The sequence below is a fragment of the Platichthys flesus genome, chromosome 17 (genome assembly GCF_949316205.1).
Source record: "Platichthys flesus chromosome 17, fPlaFle2.1, whole genome shotgun sequence".
Taxonomy (NCBI): domain Eukaryota; kingdom Metazoa; phylum Chordata; class Actinopteri; order Pleuronectiformes; family Pleuronectidae; genus Platichthys; species Platichthys flesus.
Genome location: NC_084961.1, coordinates 2731752 through 2749446, shown reverse-complemented (window position 1 = coordinate 2749446; position 17695 = coordinate 2731752). Strand labels below are relative to the sequence as shown.

General features: G+C 43.4%; 3 protein-coding genes and 1 long non-coding RNA gene across 5 annotated transcripts; 2 read left to right on the top strand and 2 right to left on the bottom strand.

Moving 5' to 3' along the window:
• Positions 1-861: 861 nt before the first annotated feature.
• On the top strand, positions 862-4362 carry LOC133972367 (gap junction alpha-9 protein-like). The gene is made up of 2 exons (XM_062409781.1): positions 862-1052; positions 1972-4362. Exon 2 carries the CDS (start codon positions 1989-1991, stop codon positions 3495-3497), a length of 1509 nt encoding a protein of 502 aa, XP_062265765.1. The 5' UTR covers positions 862-1052; positions 1972-1988; the 3' UTR covers positions 3498-4362.
• Positions 4363-4506: 144 nt separating this feature from the next.
• Positions 4507-6250, bottom strand: LOC133972368 (c-Myc-binding protein-like). Its single transcript, XM_062409782.1, has 5 exons — positions 5941-6250; positions 5660-5732; positions 5511-5559; positions 4807-4936; positions 4507-4722 (listed from the first exon to the last, which is right to left on the bottom strand). Exons 1-5 carry the CDS (start codon positions 5953-5955, stop codon positions 4678-4680), a joined length of 312 nt encoding a protein of 103 aa, XP_062265766.1. The 5' UTR covers positions 5956-6250; the 3' UTR covers positions 4507-4677.
• A 3596-nt stretch (positions 6251-9846) lies between these two features.
• Positions 9847-13517, bottom strand: LOC133972369 (uncharacterized). Its single transcript, XR_009924452.1, has 3 exons — positions 13380-13517; positions 11744-11938; positions 9847-11633 (listed from the first exon to the last, which is right to left on the bottom strand). It is a non-coding gene; the product is annotated as an uncharacterized LOC133972369 (long non-coding RNA).
• si:ch1073-513e17.1 (sialin) lies at positions 10317-16667 on the top strand. 2 transcript variants are annotated; one of them, XM_062409780.1, is made up of 10 exons: positions 10317-10436; positions 11086-11303; positions 11389-11622; positions 11769-11943; positions 12316-12434; positions 13165-13326; positions 13442-13574; positions 13687-13834; positions 13977-14067; positions 14300-16667. In XM_062409780.1, the coding sequence occupies exons 1-10, from the start codon at positions 10343-10345 to the stop codon at positions 14465-14467; spliced, it is 1542 nt and encodes a 513-aa protein (XP_062265764.1). In that variant the 5' UTR covers positions 10317-10342; the 3' UTR covers positions 14468-16667. The 2 variants fall into 2 exon arrangements, with proteins under 2 accessions (XP_062265764.1, XP_062265763.1); XM_062409779.1 differs by having other exon boundaries at positions 10343-10436; positions 11083-11303.
• The last annotated feature ends 1028 nt before the right edge of the window (positions 16668-17695 follow it).

Sequence of the window (17695 nt, the reverse complement as noted above, 5' to 3'; positions counted from 1 at the left end):
TTTAATGGAACAGTAGCTGCACGAATAACTGAAATTAGATTCAGAGATGCAGCCATGTATGAAATCGGACGTGTCCCATTGATCACACACGCCTCTGAAAAACAATGATCAAACAAAAAGTGCAGTTGCATGAAGCCTCGATGTTCCACTCCATGAACACAAGCAGAATATGTTTTTGACTTCCAGTTAATATTTTAGTGTTATACCGAATCTTATGTCTGCAGACAATCACAATTTTATAAATTAAGATCACAGATTCTCTCTGAATTAACTTGAGTTTTACTGAGTGATCACATTCTATTTTAACCACAGTTGTTCTGTAATGTATATAGGGAAAGAACCATAGGATTTATGGTTCTATTCAGGAAGATAATTTTGAAATAAACCAGAATAAACTTCATCGACAAAGCTCCTTCTCGATACTAACACAGTAGTAAAACTTTAAAATACAGTAATCTGCTGAAATGATCACTTCCTCAACATGGATACTTCTGGAGGTTGAATATTTCTGTTTTAACCGAGTGAACAAGAACTTAATTAAAATGTTCAGTCCTGGAAATTAAACCAAATAAAGATGTGAATCCACTTTGTAAACAAATGGGATTTCAGATTAACTCTCATACAGGGAACCATCCCAGCGGAGGGAACAACCCAGTGCACCAGTTGTGTCCAGTGGGAACTTAAAGGATCAAACCAGTTCAGGGTCCTTTCGGTTCAACCAGACAAACAGTGGAACTCGCTGCAGCTCAGTTCAGCCTCAGTCACTGTCGGGGCCGGACGCTCTCACCGCTGCAAGGTAAATGGCAACAGAGCATTTCACCAGCCTCCATCGATCTCCTCTCTCATGGACCAGGAGTGAACAACTGGAGGCGACGGGCTTCATCTGGTTTTGGTCCAGTTTTCACCGACAGTAGAGTCGTCAGACGCCGTCGGGTACTTTTTACTTTTTACAGAAAGGATAAAGAAAATAAAAGATGAGTCTGTGGGACTGAGTTCATCAGCGGCTGCAGCAGAAAGGCTTTTATTGTGAAATTTCATTTCCAACATGAAAGGTAAGTTTACTCATTTTAAAATCTGTTTTATTGTGAAAATCATAATTTGTGTCAGTAGATTTGAGTGAGACAGTTTTCCACTGATATTTTTCCTCTGGTAAAACGTTTCTTTCTTGTGAATAACATCACAGGTTTGAGTTATTGATCTATATTTGACGTGATTGTTGAGGTCGATTGATTATCTGTTATCGCTTGATCTAATCCCATTAACACCTATAATCAGAGCATTAAAATCATTAGCTCAAGGTCATACATACATTAGTACAGTGTCGTATGTGTTAGTGCTCAGCTGGGACACGGTTAACTGGTCGTGTGATGTCAAACCACGTTAAAGATAGAATATAGATATTGTTATTGAGTAAAAGAACAAATACTCAGATACATGTCCGAGTCCTGCCTTCAGAACTTGACTAGAGTGTTGTTAGAAAATGTGCGTACAGTATAATGTATTAATTAATATATAACAAGATGGTACCAGAATATACATTTACACTAGAATCAGAAAAGAAGCTCCAGCTGCAGCTAAATGTACAAAAGTGAAACTACACACACTGAAGTGAAGTGAATGAGGCGTAAAATGGACAAAAGTCTATTGATTGGTCAGATCTTTTGTAAGTCATTTAATTATATTATTTTTATGTGAGACAGGAATTTCCAACAGGACCAAAGTTTCAACGTTATTTAATTCTTTAAACAGACGAATGGTATAAGTATTACTAAAATAGAAAAACAACTACTGATCTTTTTTAATGTTTTTGTCGTCTTTATGGCTGCATGTGTTTATTTAAATTAAAACTGAGATGATTAAACCTTGTTGGGTTTAAAACCTCCTAAATATTGATCAGCATCAAAGTCAAAAACCCAGTATTGATTGTTATCCGATGATCTTGACTTTGATCTCTGACCTCACCGACTCCAGCCCTGCAGATGTAAACGATGGGGGACTGGAACTTCCTTGGAGGGATCTTGGAGGAGGTTCACATCCACTCCACCATGGTCGGCAAGATCTGGCTGACCATCCTCTTCATCTTCCGGATGCTGGTGCTGGGCGTCGCCGCGGAGGACGTGTGGAACGATGAGCAGACGGACTTCATCTGCAACACGGATCAGCCCGGCTGCCGAAACGTCTGCTACGACCAGGCCTTCCCCATTTCCCTCATCAGGTACTGGGTGCTGCAGGTCATCTTCGTGTCCTCGCCCTCCCTGGTGTACATGGGCCACGCCATCTACCAGCTCCGGGCCCTGGAGAAGGAGCGCCACTGCAAGAAGGTGGCTCTGCGTCGGGAGCTGGAGGCGGTGGACGTGGATCTGGCCGAGGCGAGGAGGAGGATCGAGAAGGAGATGAGGCAGCTGGAGCAGGGGAAGCTGAACAAGGCCCCGCTCAGAGGATCTCTGTTGTGCACCTACGTGGCCCACATAGTCACCCGCTCTGTGGTGGAGGTCAGCTTCATGACGGGTCAGTACATCCTGTATGGACACCGGCTGAGCCCGCTCTACAAGTGTGAAAGGGAACCGTGCCCAAACGTGGTGGACTGCTTTGTGTCCAGGCCCACAGAGAAGTCCGTGTTCATGATGTTCATGCAAGGCATCGCCTGCATCTCCCTCTTTCTCAGCCTCCTGGAGATCATGCACCTGGGCTACAAGAAGCTCAAGAAGGGCCTCCTGGACTACTACCCACACCTGAAGGACGACCTCGATGACTACTACGTCAACAAGTCCAAGAAGAACTCTGTCGTTCATCAGGTTTGCACTGGAACCTCGGTGGGACGCAAGACCACCATCCCCACAGCACCCAGTGGATACATGTTGCTGCTGGATAAGCAGGGCAACGGACCCAACTTCCCTCTCCTCAATGCCTCCTCGGCCTTCATCCCAATACAAGGAGACCCTGGTGCAAAGTCAGACAGCCACAAGGACGGCAAGGAGGGAGTGCCGAGCCCCACGGAGCAGAACAGCAACTCCAACAACACCAGCAGTGAGACGCGTTCACCTCCTGCGGACAAACAGGAGGAACCGGAGGAACCATCTCCACATCGTGACGACCTGGAGTGTGCACGCTCCGAGTATCCCACCCTCCCTGTAGCAGACGCCTCCTCCTGCCCTACACTGTCAGGGATTGCGAGGAAGACTCGGAGGGTCAGTCCGCCGTGGAACTGCTCCACGGTGGTGGAGGGGAACGGCTCGGACAGCGGCGACTCCTACCACGGCCACGGCAGCAGCATGAAGCTGCGCGGCAGCCACGTGGGCCCCCGAGCCAGGATGCTCTCCAAGGCGGACGTTAAGAGAACGAGCAGGTCTCAGAGTCCGGACTCTGCAGGGGAGCTGAGCTCGGTGTCCCGGCACAGCCGCGAGAGCAACAGCCCCACGGCCTCCCCCACAAACCGCAGGGTGTCGGTGGCGAGCAGTGCCAGCAGCAGGCGAGCTCCGACTGACCTGCAGATATAAACGGACCTACAGCTGTGGATCGTGGCCTGTATATAAAGATGGACGCCATGACAGTTTCTTCCAAAGTGAAGCCAAAACACATTGATGGCCCCCTGGTGGCTGGCTTAGTTTAATTTTTCTAAAGATAGTTTCAGGTATTCTACGTAGATCTTACTAAGTGTTTTTTACATGAAGTTTGTTTTTAATTCGTTATTTGATGCGATAAAACATCATGATTGACAGCTGACACTGGCTCCTGATTGGTCGAGAATGCGTATTGGCAGGACCTCGATACCGCGGCTCCACACCCTGATCTCTACTCCGCAGGTTCCAGCTTCACAATAAGTCAAACGTGCAAGAGGGCGGCTCCCTTATCTAGGATATTTTTTGGAAATGAAGACGTGTCGTCCATCTTGATTTACAGTCTCTGCTTTGGATGCAACAGAAACTCAAAGATGTGTTCGGGTGTCAGATCAGATTGTGTCACTGAAAACAAAGAGGAGCAAACTGGAAAAGGTTCCCAGGCCACAGTGCACCGATTTGTTTATTTTCACATTATGCAGAGCGGGTACGTGCATCAGACAGATTTTAATGATCTGGTTGGATGGAACATCAGTGGGATGGAAAACTGAACCACAGATCTATAAAGTTGTTTCAGGCCACAACACAGTTATGCAACCGGATACTTTTAAATCAGTGACACTGAATTAATCCAGCGTCTGTTCCAACATATTTGACAGTGATCCAGCTAAAAGTACACAATGGAAAACCTCTCTCCTGCTCAATAGTGTGAACTAAATAAAGCTTCTTAAATGTGCTGTCATCCATCAGACCTCTAATTCTTATCGGGCACATGAGCAGCGACCTGTAAATTATTGCTTTTTCTATGAAATTGTTTTTTTACTTGCTATTCTGAGGTTTAGTTAATAAGGCAAAAAATATCCCTTAGAATATGAAGTCACTTTTTTAAATGTCTGTATTTCAGTGTGTAAGAATCTCGTGCTTTCGTTTACAAACGACTGACGCCAAATGCTGAAAAACACATTTTTAATGTGAGAAAACAAAAGTTGCTTCTTGTTGCAGAAAAAAAACAAACAGTGACTTTGTGATCACCGTATTATTATGTAATAAACATTTACATATTCGACAAAATGCCGTTTTTTTCGTATATTTTGTGGAAAGAAGAAGAGAGAACGCGTCTCTACTCTGCAGCTCCCTCTTCAGTTGACGCTTCATACTGCATGAGCTGGAAAACGAGACGTGAAGGTTAGAGGTCACAGCAGCACAGACACAGACACTGACACCTTTAAAGGGGATGAATGCTTCTCACTCTGTTCCTCAGCTCTTTGTTCTCCTCCATGAGCAGGTTGCACTTCTGCTGGAGATCGGCGAGCTCCATGCGAAGAGCGTCGGTGTCCGCCGGCTCTGGACCAGCCCCCCCGAGGTGAACCTTTATGAAACTGCAGGGTGAAGGGTCAAGGTCACACTATTCTGATTGATCTTTGGTTTTCACTAAAGCAGGTGGGTTCTTCTCATCCGGAATTATGACAATTAAAATGAATAATAATCACACTTGATAGAACGAGCTTCCTGTGAGTTACACTCGTCTTCTGCCTCCATCTACTGGGTCTTCTTCTTCTTCCAGTTGTTTATTTGTAAGCAAGACAAAGCACTGCATGGATTTATACACAAATTGAACAAAAAAACCTACACACTAAGAGTAGTAAATCAATTTGATGACACACACGCTGCAAAATGAGGAGTGTTTCCAGGGGACCCAAAACAGCGGTGAACCTGCTGCAGCTCAATGCTTTGAGAGGTTCCATCACCACTGACGATCAACAGACCTCACTGACCTCACAGAGCATTGAGCTGCAGCTTCACGTCCAGTGCGTTGAGCTCTCTGAGCCACCGTAGATGGACCTGGACCAAAGTGTCCCCCTTATAAATATTGGTTTTAGGCCTGTGGGGGGCCTCGGGTCTCGAACCATCATGTCAGCCACATTAACATTAACACAGGCACGTGAAGGATACTCCAGAGCGTTGATGGGTTTGTCCGTCTCCTCGTAAAGAGCCACTAGAACTGCAACAGGGAAAAGAGACGTGAATCAGCTGAGCGGTGGGGGGGGGGGGGCTCCCAGTGGCTCCCAGTGGCTCCATGCTAACCAGGGCAGTGTACTCACCGCTGGTGATGGTGTCCAGGACCCCTGACTTCTCCAGGTACCTCCTGAACTGCTCTCGCTTGGATTCCGCGGCCTGGAACGAGACAGACGCGTCACCGACGAACCCACAAACACCGACGAACCCACAAACACCCGCAGCGCGAGATCAAAGCCCAACAGTCAGCCTGTGGTGCGTTCAGGGCCCGGCTACATGATGCTAACCAGCTAGCAACCAGCGTCGTGCCATAACATTCCCAGTACAATAACCAGTACAATAACAAGTGGTGGAGTCGCACACTTACTCTGTAATGCGCCATGACGCGGGGACAGCTGCTTGATTTCCGGTTGTTAATCAGCAGGAGACACCGACAGCTGCTGTTTGTTTGTTTGTTTGTTTGTTTGTTTTTCTTCAACGCACAACGATCGCTCAAGTCGTTGCCATAACAACGGGTACACCCCGGAAGACGTGATAAAAGTGTTTGTAGTTTTTAAACTCGTTGAATTAAAGTGTTTTTATATGAAGAAGAAGAATAACTGAGTTAAGGCTGAATAAAGGTTTATAATTATATATTTGAAAACCAGCTCGTCCTGTCGCGTTCAGCTTGTAGAAAGTGGAGGAGTCCGGGTTGCCAGGTTGGACCAAAAGTCACGAAAGTGTAGTTTTTTAATATTGTGTGTTCACTCGTATTCACGTATTCTTTTTTCAGTTTATAGTTCAGTTTATAGTTTTCAACACATTATTTTAAATGGATCTACAACTCGTATCTAATAGGGACACTTTTCACAGATACAAAACTTTTTGACATTTGTACAAAATATTTCTATTGTTGAAAAAAATTGTATGTATAAGCACAATATTCCTACAGCTACAAAATTATTTCTAACCATTGACAAAATATTTCCACTTCTACAAACCCTGTTTTTAAGTATATAGAATATACCTGCATGCTATACCTTTTTCCAACACGCAAAAAATATTTCTACTGCTACAAATCAATTGTTCATGCACACAAGAAGAACAAGTGACCCTCGTTTGATTCCATATTCTGAGTTTTGATGGATTCAAGAGCTGGATTCAAAAAGGTTAGCAAAAACATTGAAATGCGGAAAACCAACCCGACCTGGCAACACATCTGTCAGCCAATCACTGAGGAGACTGGGCCAGTGGATGATCATGTGATTTACTCGGCATATCCGCAGCGCTGATCTATAAACCATACGAGCTTTCCTCAGCGCGCTGTGTCACATCAGGCACGTCCGCTCCAGTCACTGTGACTTCCGTGTTTTCATAAAGGTTCCGGGAACACCTCGCGATCACGTGACAGTTTCTGTCGCCGCGGTGGAGAACAGCAGCTGAGCTCAGATGTTGTTGTTTTACTGATTTGAGACAATTCGTCCTGCTGATCTGCGACATGTTTCAGTCTCAGGACAAAGGATCAAAGCCGCTTCTGCTTTGAACTCCTCCAGCAGGTGAGTGTTATTCAGGGGGATCTCATTGAACTCACTGAGTCACTTAGTGGATGTTGACAATCACAGCTGTTTGATTCATTAACAGTAAACTAGTATTCAGATACTTATTACTTTGAAATACTGTAGCTCAATGATGTGTGATACTCCAGATGTTTTTAAGCTCCAGGTTAATGCACTTAACCCTTTGATACACAATATGGGTCACAAGTGAGTTTTATTTTCTCTCTCTTTGCAGATATATTTCAGGGTTCATTTGCTGTATTTTTTAAATAAGTCAATTTGTTATTTTTATATTCTAAGTATTCGTTAAATATCTTGTCTTTCTTTTCTTTTCTTACTTTATAAAAAAAGATTTCTACGTCACATTTACACAATTTTATAATCCATTACCAGTGAGAAATATGAATATTACTAACTGGCGGTTAGCTAGCTTGCTTCTTGTCTGGCTAGCTAACCAAAGCTAGATCTACAAAATAAAACTCAAAATATATCAGTATATGCTCAATAGACCGATTGATATGCAGGAGACATTGGTTTTGACCAATGTCTCCTGCAGAGTCTGACTGGTCCCAATCATTTCACACTTACTGATGATGACATGGTTCCTAAAGATGCTTTATGAAGAACGGGATGAGGAAGATGAGGAGGCAATTCGTCTGAAGCTTCTGATGCTGAGGACCTGGACTTTGTTCCACAGGATCAAGCTGGAGTTGTGGTTGTTTCTTAGAATCCAGCTTCCCTGAAGAAGGTTCCTTTGATGACCAAGAATTAACTCATCTTCTATTTTATCAGAGGAACTTTCTCCTTAATGAAAGTCATTTCTGACGCATGTTGTGCATTAGAAGGAATTTTAATGCACAAGCTATTACACATAATACACAAGCTATTACACATAATACACAAGCTATTACACATAGCTTTTACACATAGCTTGTGTATCAAAGGAATAAGGGAGGTTTTCAAAGTAAAATAGCTGTGTGGGTGTGAATGAAATACTATTGTGTGTTGTTATTACTCATGCATTAGTGGTTGAGCAGGATGGTTTATCCTCTATGACAGTTTGTGTTTATCAGACATAATGAGACACAAAGTTTGATGATGAACATACATATTATTTTTTGCCGTGAGAAAAAACATTTGAATCCATTTATTGCAAACAAAGTGAACCTGATGATCTTTTCAGAGGTGCTTTTTCATATATGAATAAAGCAGTAAAGTTAAATTTAACTATGTAAAAATCTGGGAAATTGTGGTTTTTAGAATGGATTAGAAAAAAACGTATTGATTTGGTTCACTTCATTTTCGGAGTCAGTTCACAACTAATGACCCCGAAGCGTCTGGACCTGTTGAGACACTCAGTCGTCGATTGATCGATTGATTTCCTAAAAGTTTTGAGCAGCTATCTATTTGTGTTAATCAGAAATACCAACAAGGCCTCGGCTTCATCCTCCCGCATGTGGAAATGTGAAGCTTTGACCATCATGATCAGATGTGTTTTCAAAGTGGTGGCAGGTGAAACACTTAACATAAATACAGTATAACCTCAAACAGACCTGGTGGCAGCGCGTGTGACAGGTTTATGCAGAGGAAAGTTGTGAGTGATCAATATTTGATGTTTACAGATTTCACAGACTGACTCAGGACACAGATCCAAACCGAGTCAGGATTATTGATTATTGATATTGATGTGAACAGACACTTTGATGTTTCCTGCTCACACGGCCTGTTTTTCCACTTCGTCTCATTCCCGTCAAGACCCTGATGTTAAAATCAAACAAAAGATGAGACGACTTCCCTCTTCAACTAATTATAGTTATTAGTTATTGAGGTTAAATATTCTTATGGTTAATTAACTGCTTCAATCACTATCAAGCAAAACAACGATCATGACCCAGTTTCAGCTTTTTTAAATGTGATAATTGATGATGTAATCATGATCAGTTGTGTAGTTTAGTGAAACATAACCTCCTTGGATTTTTAAACAGATAATATAACATGAACAAATGAAGTAGAGCATCTTAAACCCATGATGTTCAGAGAGGTTTCACAGCTGGAACCGTTGTTCTGCTGTTTTCCGAACATTGGTGCAAGTTGTGACGGACGTTTTTGAGCTGATGACTCGTGTATTGAACTGAAACTGTCTCAGAGCGACTGGACTGAAGAATCCATCTTCAGACTGCAGAGATGATTGAAGGATCAATCCCTGATTGAACCGTTTATTTAGGTGTTAACTGATCCTGAGGAGCTGCAGCAGCTGGAATCTTCAGGTCCAGTTGTGTGTGGATGTGTGTGTGTCTGTTTGTGTGTTATGGATGTTTTATTAATGTTTTATGGATGATTTTATGTATTTTAACACTGTATGTGTCTGTCTGAGTTCATGAGGAAACTCAGCTCGACTCCAACTCAACGAAACGTGAAGTCGGTTAAGCATCATCTGAAACGATCTGATAGAATTTTATTCTTCTCAGTTCCTCAAAATAAGTTTTGTAGAGGGTTTTTTCTGCCGGCGTCATGGTAATTAAAATTTTGGTGAAACTAAAAACAATGACTCAACATTTCTTGACCTCCTTTGTGTGACAAGGTTTATTCAGGGTTTGAACGTCTGGTTTTGTCTGAACAAAAGTCCGAAACCCAACTTGCTCTATTTTAATGATGAGATTGTTTGGAACCTTTGGCAACAGGTTTCTTTTCTATTCCAGCCTGAGGACGAGGTCACAAGTTAAACAGAGATTCACAGATATAATTCAATTTAAACTTTATTTAAAACCAAGTCAGAGTCAGTGCAGGTCACTGAACTAACAGAGATGCTCTGACTTTGTTTCAGGTTTTTTCTTTCTGACCTCCTCTTTCTGAAGAAACCTCCTCAAAGCCACAGTGGTGAGTCAGAACAGAGACGTGTGTCACGGGCGGTTTCCTTAGTTCCTGAAAAGTTCCCAGAGGCAACAACGGCCCCAGTGTGTTGTGTACTTCCAGTGTCAGGCTCTGAAGTGAAGTCAGTGTGTGTGTGTGTGTGTGTGTGTGTGTGTGTGTGTCTCATGTGATCTCACATTTATGCCATGTTTTTATCTCTTATCCTGTTTGTTTGTGTGTCTGCAGTGTTTATATGTCCGGGTCTGTGTGAGTCTGTGTTGCTCTGACATCTGATCTCCATCTCTTCAGCAGATCTCCTGGACGCCATGATTTACTGACATCATTTTCAAGTATTGTAGTGTTTAGCTGGGCCAGTCGACAGCCATGCCGCGATCAAATGGCTTCTCCATCAACGCAGCGTCTTCGGACGAGAGCGAGGACGTGGAGGACGTGGAGCCGCTCATCGAGACAGACGCAGGTTTGTTTCTGCTCTTATCAGGACATTTTCATTCAATGAGGAGTTTGGACTTTCCTCTCGACACGACTCTCAGGACCAGTTCCAAGTCATTTCAGTTGTATTTAGATCAAAGGGCTGCAAGAAACTTTGTGATGTTGGAAAATGGCTTAATTTGTCAAATGAGATCAAAAGCTAAAAATATTCAGTTTGCCGTGATGATGCATTCAAGCTCAGCAGTAAAATAAACCTCTCAACATCTGGATATTTCCGTCATTATTTTCTAATGGTGCAAACGTCTTGTTGAACTGTCTCTGGTTCCTCAGCAGATTCTTTTTAGTTGTGTCATGGTCACACTCACATCAGCACTTTGTCAGTTATATAAGATCTTTGTGAAGAGGCAGTTTGACTCAAGTCACATGATATTGAAACTGTGTCTCCGTAGAAAAGGGAAATAATGAAATATAAATATGACTTGTGACCTGCATCAAAGGTCCCGATTTCCAGCTTCTTAATAATATGATGACACTTCCATCCCTGAAATCATCCAAAAATTATAAATGTTTCAACCCCGTCCAAAGCTTATTCCTGCATTAATGTGATAAATAGAAAATGACCATGATGGCTGATGTGCTGTTCTCGATGCTGACCTCACTGTTCTGTGTGTCAGCAGTTCCTCCTCAGTGCTGCTCCGCTCGCCTCAACCTCGCCGTGCTCATGTTCTTCGGGTTCTCCGTGGTCTACGGCCTCCGCGTCAACCTCAGTGTGGCCATGGTGGTGATGGTGAACACCACCGAGCCCACGCCGGCCCCGAACACCTCCATCGTGCACGCGTGTCCGATGCCGGCTGGGATGGAAAACGCCAGCGACACGTTCCCACAACCAGAGGGGGTAAAAAAAACTCCCATCGTGAAGTATCATAGAGTGTTTGTAGATAAATGAAGGTGACCCACATCTCTCTGTCCTCTTGTCCCAGGTCCCTCAGTATCCCTGGGACTCAGAGACTCAGGGCTGGCTCCTGGGGGCCTTCTTCTTCGGCTACCTGTGCACGCAGATCCCGGGGGGTTACCTGGCCGGTCTCTACGGGGGGAAGGTCTTCCTGGGTTTGGGTGTGCTGGGCACGGCTGCCCTCACCCTCCTCACCCCCATGGCCGCTCAGCTGGGTGTGACCTGGATGTTTGCACTGCGAGCGCTGGAGGGCTTTGGAGAGGTGAGAGGATTCTGGGTAGTGGAGTCACATGTGGCTCAGGAAGCAAAATGAAATGTTGTCTGTACATTTAGATGTTTGTCTTTATGTCTTTAACTGAAAAAGCAGATGATTGTTTGTTTACCAGTCGGTCTCACTCTTTTCCTCAGGGTGTCACGTTCCCGGCCATGATGGCGATGTGGGCTCGCTGGGCCCCCCCACTGGAGCGCTCCCGCCTGATGACCATGTCGGGATCCGGAGCAAGCTTCGGCGCCTTTGTGGCTCTGCCGCTCACGGGCTTGATCTGCCAAACGCTGGGCTGGCCCTCTGTGTTCTACCTCTGTGGTGAGAAACAAGAGCACGACCTCACGCAGAGAAAGTAAAGGAAAAACCAACATGAAGATGGAACATTAATAATTAGAACGAGTCCCTGAACTCTACCGGAGGGATCGGACCCCACTTCTCCACTTTGGGTGTCAGGGTTAAGATTTAGCAGCTTGTGATTCACATCATTTTCATTCTCTTCAGAACAGTGAACCCCTCAGGAACTGGGGATGGATTTAAACTAGAGATGTTTCCTGATACGGATTCCTGACAGATTCAACGACAACATGACATCATCTCTACTGTGCTTCACTGTGCATGATTGATGATTAATCATTCCCCAGCTCGCACAGTTAAACTCTGACTCTCTCTCTCTGTGTCTCTGTCTCTCAGGAGGAGCCGGCTGCCTCTGGGCCGTCTTCTGGTTTCTTCTGGTGTCAGACGAGCCTCACACACATCCTCGAATCAGCGAAGAGGAGAGAGATTACATCATAAAGTCTATTGGGCCTCAGGTGCGCATGAAACATCACCCGATGTTTTATTCACCGTGACGCTCGCCTCACGTTGTCTGGTCAGAGAGGAAGTGGTCGTGGAAATGAATGGACGAGACGACCGCGAGGTTTAAACCTGAGGGAAATATTATCCTCTCAGTTTTCATCTTAGTTTGTGAGATGCAGAGATGAGGATGAGGATCAGAATAAAAACTCAACCTCGTATGACTTTAAATTTTTGACTTAAATACATGAAACTAAATATTATAACTGTGACTCCACTTGTGTGTCTAACCTGTGTCTGTCAGAAGGAGGATTTTCTCTTATCTTATCTTATTGATCTTTAAGATAATTGATTTTTTCAAAGAAGACTGTTACATAAAGTTTGACAGCTCCCAAATCCCAAATCTCCCCCTGGTGGCTCGCTGCAGTATCGTTCATTGAGAGAGACATTTTTTTAAGGATATTACACATTAGATAAACATGGATGTATAAAGTTTGAATATATTTCTAAAGCATCAGAAAGTTTTAGTGTCACGCAGCTGTTTTTGTATTTCTGCTGGCATTGTTCTTTCATTCTTCAATCCGCTTTCAAACTTCCTGTTTCCATTCCTCTTTCTGTTCTCGCTCATTTTGTGACTTTCTCTTCCCGTCCACTGAACATTTATTTCCACATGTGTGTCCGCCTCGTGCTCTTTTCTGGATCGTGGTGTTTAAAGATCTCCTGCTCTGCTCTGATCTGAAACCACAGGGCACAGGTCACGGCTGGTCCGTCCCCGTGCTGCCCATGCTGCTGTCCGTCCCCCTGTGGGCCATCATCGTCACCCAGATGTGTGCCAACTGGTCCTACTACACCCTGCTCACCTCCCTGCCCACGTACATGAACAACATCCTGCACTTTGACCTCAAATCGGTGAGGCTTCCATACACAAACACCCTCGATAGAAAAGACTTTTATATTCTTACTTATGGTCTCTTAAAAACCAGCTTCATTCATCAAACGTCTGGAACTGTGTCTCTGTCCTCAGAATGCCCTCCTGTCCGCTCTGCCGTTCCTCGGGGGCTGGTTGCTCTCCACGCTGTCGGGCTTCATGGCTGACGGCCTCATCGAGAGGCGGCTGCTCAGCGTCACCGCCGTGCGCAAGCTCTTCACCGTCGCAGGCAAGGGAACCACGGTCGTCTCTTCATGTATGAAATGTGCAGGTTTTTCCCTGCTTCCCTAACGTCCACCTCTTCCTCCTCTTCCTCCTCCTCCTCTTCCTCCTCGCTGCAGGTATGTTGTTTCCCGCAGCTTTCCTCGTGGCTGTGGCGTACGCCGGCTGCAGCCACGTCCTCACCGTCACCTTCCTCACCCTCTCCATCACCACCGGTGGGGTCAGCGCCGCCGGAGTCTTCATCAATCAGATCGACATCGCCCCTCGGTGGGTGTGACCGTCTCCCCCCCGCTCTGAAATATCCGCTTCTATGTGGACGAGGGCTTCGACTCAGAACTGTTGATTTCATTTGTTTAGTGATTGGATAATGTCGTCACTCCCTCACAACATGTTTGTGTGTCCCCTGTAGATACGCAGGGTTTCTTCTGGGAATCACCAACACGTTCGGGACCATCCCCGGGGTCGTGGCACCGATAGCGACCGGATACTTCACCAAACATGTAGGTGGATCCGCTCAGCGAACCTAGAAACCACCACATGAACACAACAGACCACATTAGAGTTCAGGTGATACTGTGAGAAAGAAGGTTGTGGGTTTGAACCTGACGGCCGACCAGGGTCTTTCTGTGTGAGGTTTGCGTGTTCATCCCGTGTCTGTGTGGGTTTTCTCTGGGGACACACACACTGGTCACAGTTACACACCACTGATGTCTCTTCTTCTCTGGTTGGCAGCACACGCTGGCCGGCTGGCAGACGGTGTTCTGGGTCGCGGCCGGGATCAACGCCGGCGGCGCCATCGTCTACGCGATATTCGGCAGCGGGAAGCTTCAGCAGTGGGCCGTCACGGAGGAGGAGAGGGCGGAGGAGGAGGGGAAGAGGAGCAGGTCCATCTCAGCATAGAAAAAACACAAGCACAAATAATCCAGCTCACGTTTTTATATAGAGAACAAAATACAATCAACAGGATGTATTGAACCCAGTTTTACTACAAACAGAGACGATTCTACCTCTGAAAACTCAATCACAGGAATATGATGCAGCATCGACTCTCAGAATGAAGACAGATGTTAAAAAGAGTCGGCTGCAGAACAACTTTAATATTTGAACACGTCATAGAAGCGGGACGTCCCGATGGACTCGTGTTTTACTACAGTGTCAGTGCAGCATTTTTATCTTTAACATGTGTCTCTGGTTTTTAAAAGTTAAAAGAAAAAGACTTTTAGTTAATTAGCGCAAAGACTTTGCAGCGATGGAGCAGTTTTATCACAAATCAGGTTGGTAAGAGAAAAGCAGATTCTCTAAGTGTTGAAGTCAAATGGACAGATTTACTATTTTGATTGACACGATTCAACAGCTGCTGACACATAGTTTTTTAATGGTACGGCTCTTAAAATATGACCGATATGATATTAACATGACCACTTTATGCCTAGTTTTCCTTGGACAGTGAAGAAAACGGGACCAAGTGTTTTGTGATGAGATCACATTTTTCAAGCTGCTTTGTTTCCCAAGCCTTTTCCAGTAAGACACCAAAAAGCCTTTTGTTCTATGAGACTGCCAATGTTTTCCAAATCAAACTTTCCAGGAGACTTTTCTTTTTATTTATTATTTAGAGAATCACTTTAGTTTTTATGCTCAACTTCCAAAGCAGTGACTTGATCCGTTCAGGTCACCTTTCCATCAAGATGCTGCCGGGATTTGTTTTATTTCTTTAAATGCAGTTTTTATTGTTTTTATGCAATACAAATGGGACTTTGAAACATAAATATATATACATGAGCAGTTTTGTAAACTTATAAAAGAGATGTTCCGATACCTGCACCTGAAACGCTGAGTCGGTCATCTGCGAGGACACAAGTCTTTGATCCGATCATTTCTCTAAAGCTGCGGTTCAGCTTCACGGCCTCTGGTGAGTCCTGTGTGTCACACTGGGAAATCCCAAAGGTCAAATGTGATGTGTACAGGTAAATAACAACACTAGTGATCTCATAAAGAATCTGAAGATCCACTTCCATGTTCAAATACATTGTCTTGTTATTTTATTGTTAGTTATTAAATGAACTGGTATCAGAATCAGCGTCAGGAGGAGCTACTGGTGTTGGATCATCTGTCGCTCATACACTCTTAATCAAAGTGCACTGTGACTGTAAAGATATGATGTTCCTGAGCAGATGTAAAAATGAATGTCTTGTTACATGTGCAATGTTTCACAGACACAGAGTTTTCATGTTTTAGTTTCATTCATTGTGGAAAAAGTCTGTGGAGCCATAGATCGTTGTAATGTTCCAGTCGCTCAGCAGCAGCAGGAGGAGGAGACCCATGTGTACATGATGATGATCTGACCCTGAACCACTGGGGGTGACATCACATCTCTTCTTCTTCTTCTTCTTCTTCTTCTTCTTCTTCTTCTTCTTCTTCTTCTTCTTCTTCTTCTTCTTCTTCTTCTTCTTCTTCTTCTTCTTCTTCTTCTTCTTCTTCTTCTTCTTCTTCTTCTTCTTCTTCTTCTTCTTCTTCTTCTTCTTCTTCTTCTTCTGCTGCTGTCAGGCTCACGTCAGCTGCTTCTGTTTCATTCATGTGTCTCATCAGGGCGATGAATTAAATCAAAGTGATCAGGACTCCTCTGTAAAACATTCACAACCAGCCACCCTGTGTTTATAAGTTTTATATCTTCATTTAACTCCGACATCTGGTTCTTCTGTTAATCTCATATCACGACAAAGTTAATCTACATTACGTGTACATTCCCTTTTAAAAGGAAATCTTTCTGTCTGAGATCCTGACACATGTGCTTGTCTTTCATTCACATCTTCACTGACACAGATTGTTCTCTGTCTTCATCTGGTTCTCTGTTTACCTGCTGTTTGGGTTTATTCATGAGCCTGTTGTGGATTTTGATACATATCAAATGGGAACAGTAGAAAATATGAAAGGATGAAATTAAAAAAATAGATTTAAGACATTTTAAAAAGTGAAGAAATATGCAATAAGGAAGCGGATTTCTTATATTTAAATACAATTGTTTTTGTGAGGTTACATCTATGGACGTTGCTATTATTTGGCAAGAATGAAAACTACACAAAATAAACGTTTTCATATCAGACCAACATTTGTGTGTGTAGTTACTGATCAGATTCACTGCAGAGACAAGAAAGTGGTTTGTGAACAGTTCCTCCCTGCCGCCACTAGGTGGGGCAAGGCAATTAAACTCAAAATAAGCATTTGTCTCAGACTGAAAAAAAAAAAAGATCAGAGCCAGTTAATGGAAGTTTTAATTTTATAATCATATGTTAAAATGTAATATCAATGAGTAATATAAATAAGTGTCACTTCAATAAAGAGAGACGTCAGACTTCCTGAATCATCCTCATGTGTCGCCCTGTTTATGTGTTAAGTTAATTTAAAGCTCCGTTTCTATTTATGTCTTTATTTTTCCAGGTTTCTCAGAAGTCACACCCGGACATGACTCATCGCTGCTCAGTGTTTACGTCACTTCAATGTTTAAACCTTGCGTCAGATTTTTTTATATTATAGAAATGAACCGGAAGTTCTTAGAAAGATGCCAGTGCTGTGCAACAGCAATTATCGTCCCCCGTGTCAACTACACGTTCTGTCCCTCCATAAGTGTTACAATCTCTTTCATCATCTTTTTTTAAACGAGGCAATTTCACGTAATTCTAATAATCAATCATAATTAAACATCGACATGAAGCTTGTACAGGACAAACTTCTGTATGATTTATTATTTTATAAGTTTACAGTGTGAAACTTTCTTTTCACAAGTTCAGAACAAGTCTCAGTTTATTTTTTAAATAGCATTCAGCGTTTCTTCATCAAAGTGTTTTAGTTTAACAGTCGAATATACATACTGCACTGTGGAAGTCCTTAAATCTTACCTGACATAATTATTGATGCATTAATATGAATATGAATTAAAGAGTTAACTACTTTATATTCGATGTGACACAATAAAAGTCTCCCCTGGTCTCATATAAGTACACATATATATATATATATTATTAATCTCAATGTGCCAAATAGTGAATCTGGCAATGTTGTGGATAACAAAGTACAACATTTGACGTTGTAAATACCCACAACACATCTATGAAAAAATATTTCATTATTCAC

What these genes read in the sequence shown, in the direction of transcription:
- LOC133972367 (XM_062409781.1), top strand. Translation starts at nt 1,989, where the DNA reads ATGGGGGACTGGAACTTCCTTGGAGGGATCTTGGAGGAGGTTCACATC.
- LOC133972368 (XM_062409782.1), bottom strand. An exon ending in CCTGGACACCATCACCAGCG is followed by an intron (nt 5,560 to 5,659) that starts GTGAGTACACTG and finishes TCCCTGTTGCAG; the next exon opens with TTCTAGTGGCTCTTTACGAG. An exon ending in AAACCCATCAACGCTCTGGA is followed by an intron (nt 4,937 to 5,510) that starts GTATCCTTCACG and finishes TTCACCCTGCAG; the next exon opens with TTTCATAAAGGTTCACCTCG.
- si:ch1073-513e17.1 (XM_062409779.1), top strand. Translation starts at nt 10,343, where the DNA reads ATGCCGCGATCAAATGGCTTCTCCATCAACGCAGCGTCTTCGGACGAG. An exon ending in TAAAGTCTATTGGGCCTCAG is followed by an intron (nt 12,435 to 13,164) that starts GTGCGCATGAAA and finishes CTGAAACCACAG; the next exon opens with GGCACAGGTCACGGCTGGTC. An exon ending in CAGATCGACATCGCCCCTCG is followed by an intron (nt 13,835 to 13,976) that starts GTGGGTGTGACC and finishes TGTCCCCTGTAG; the next exon opens with ATACGCAGGGTTTCTTCTGG.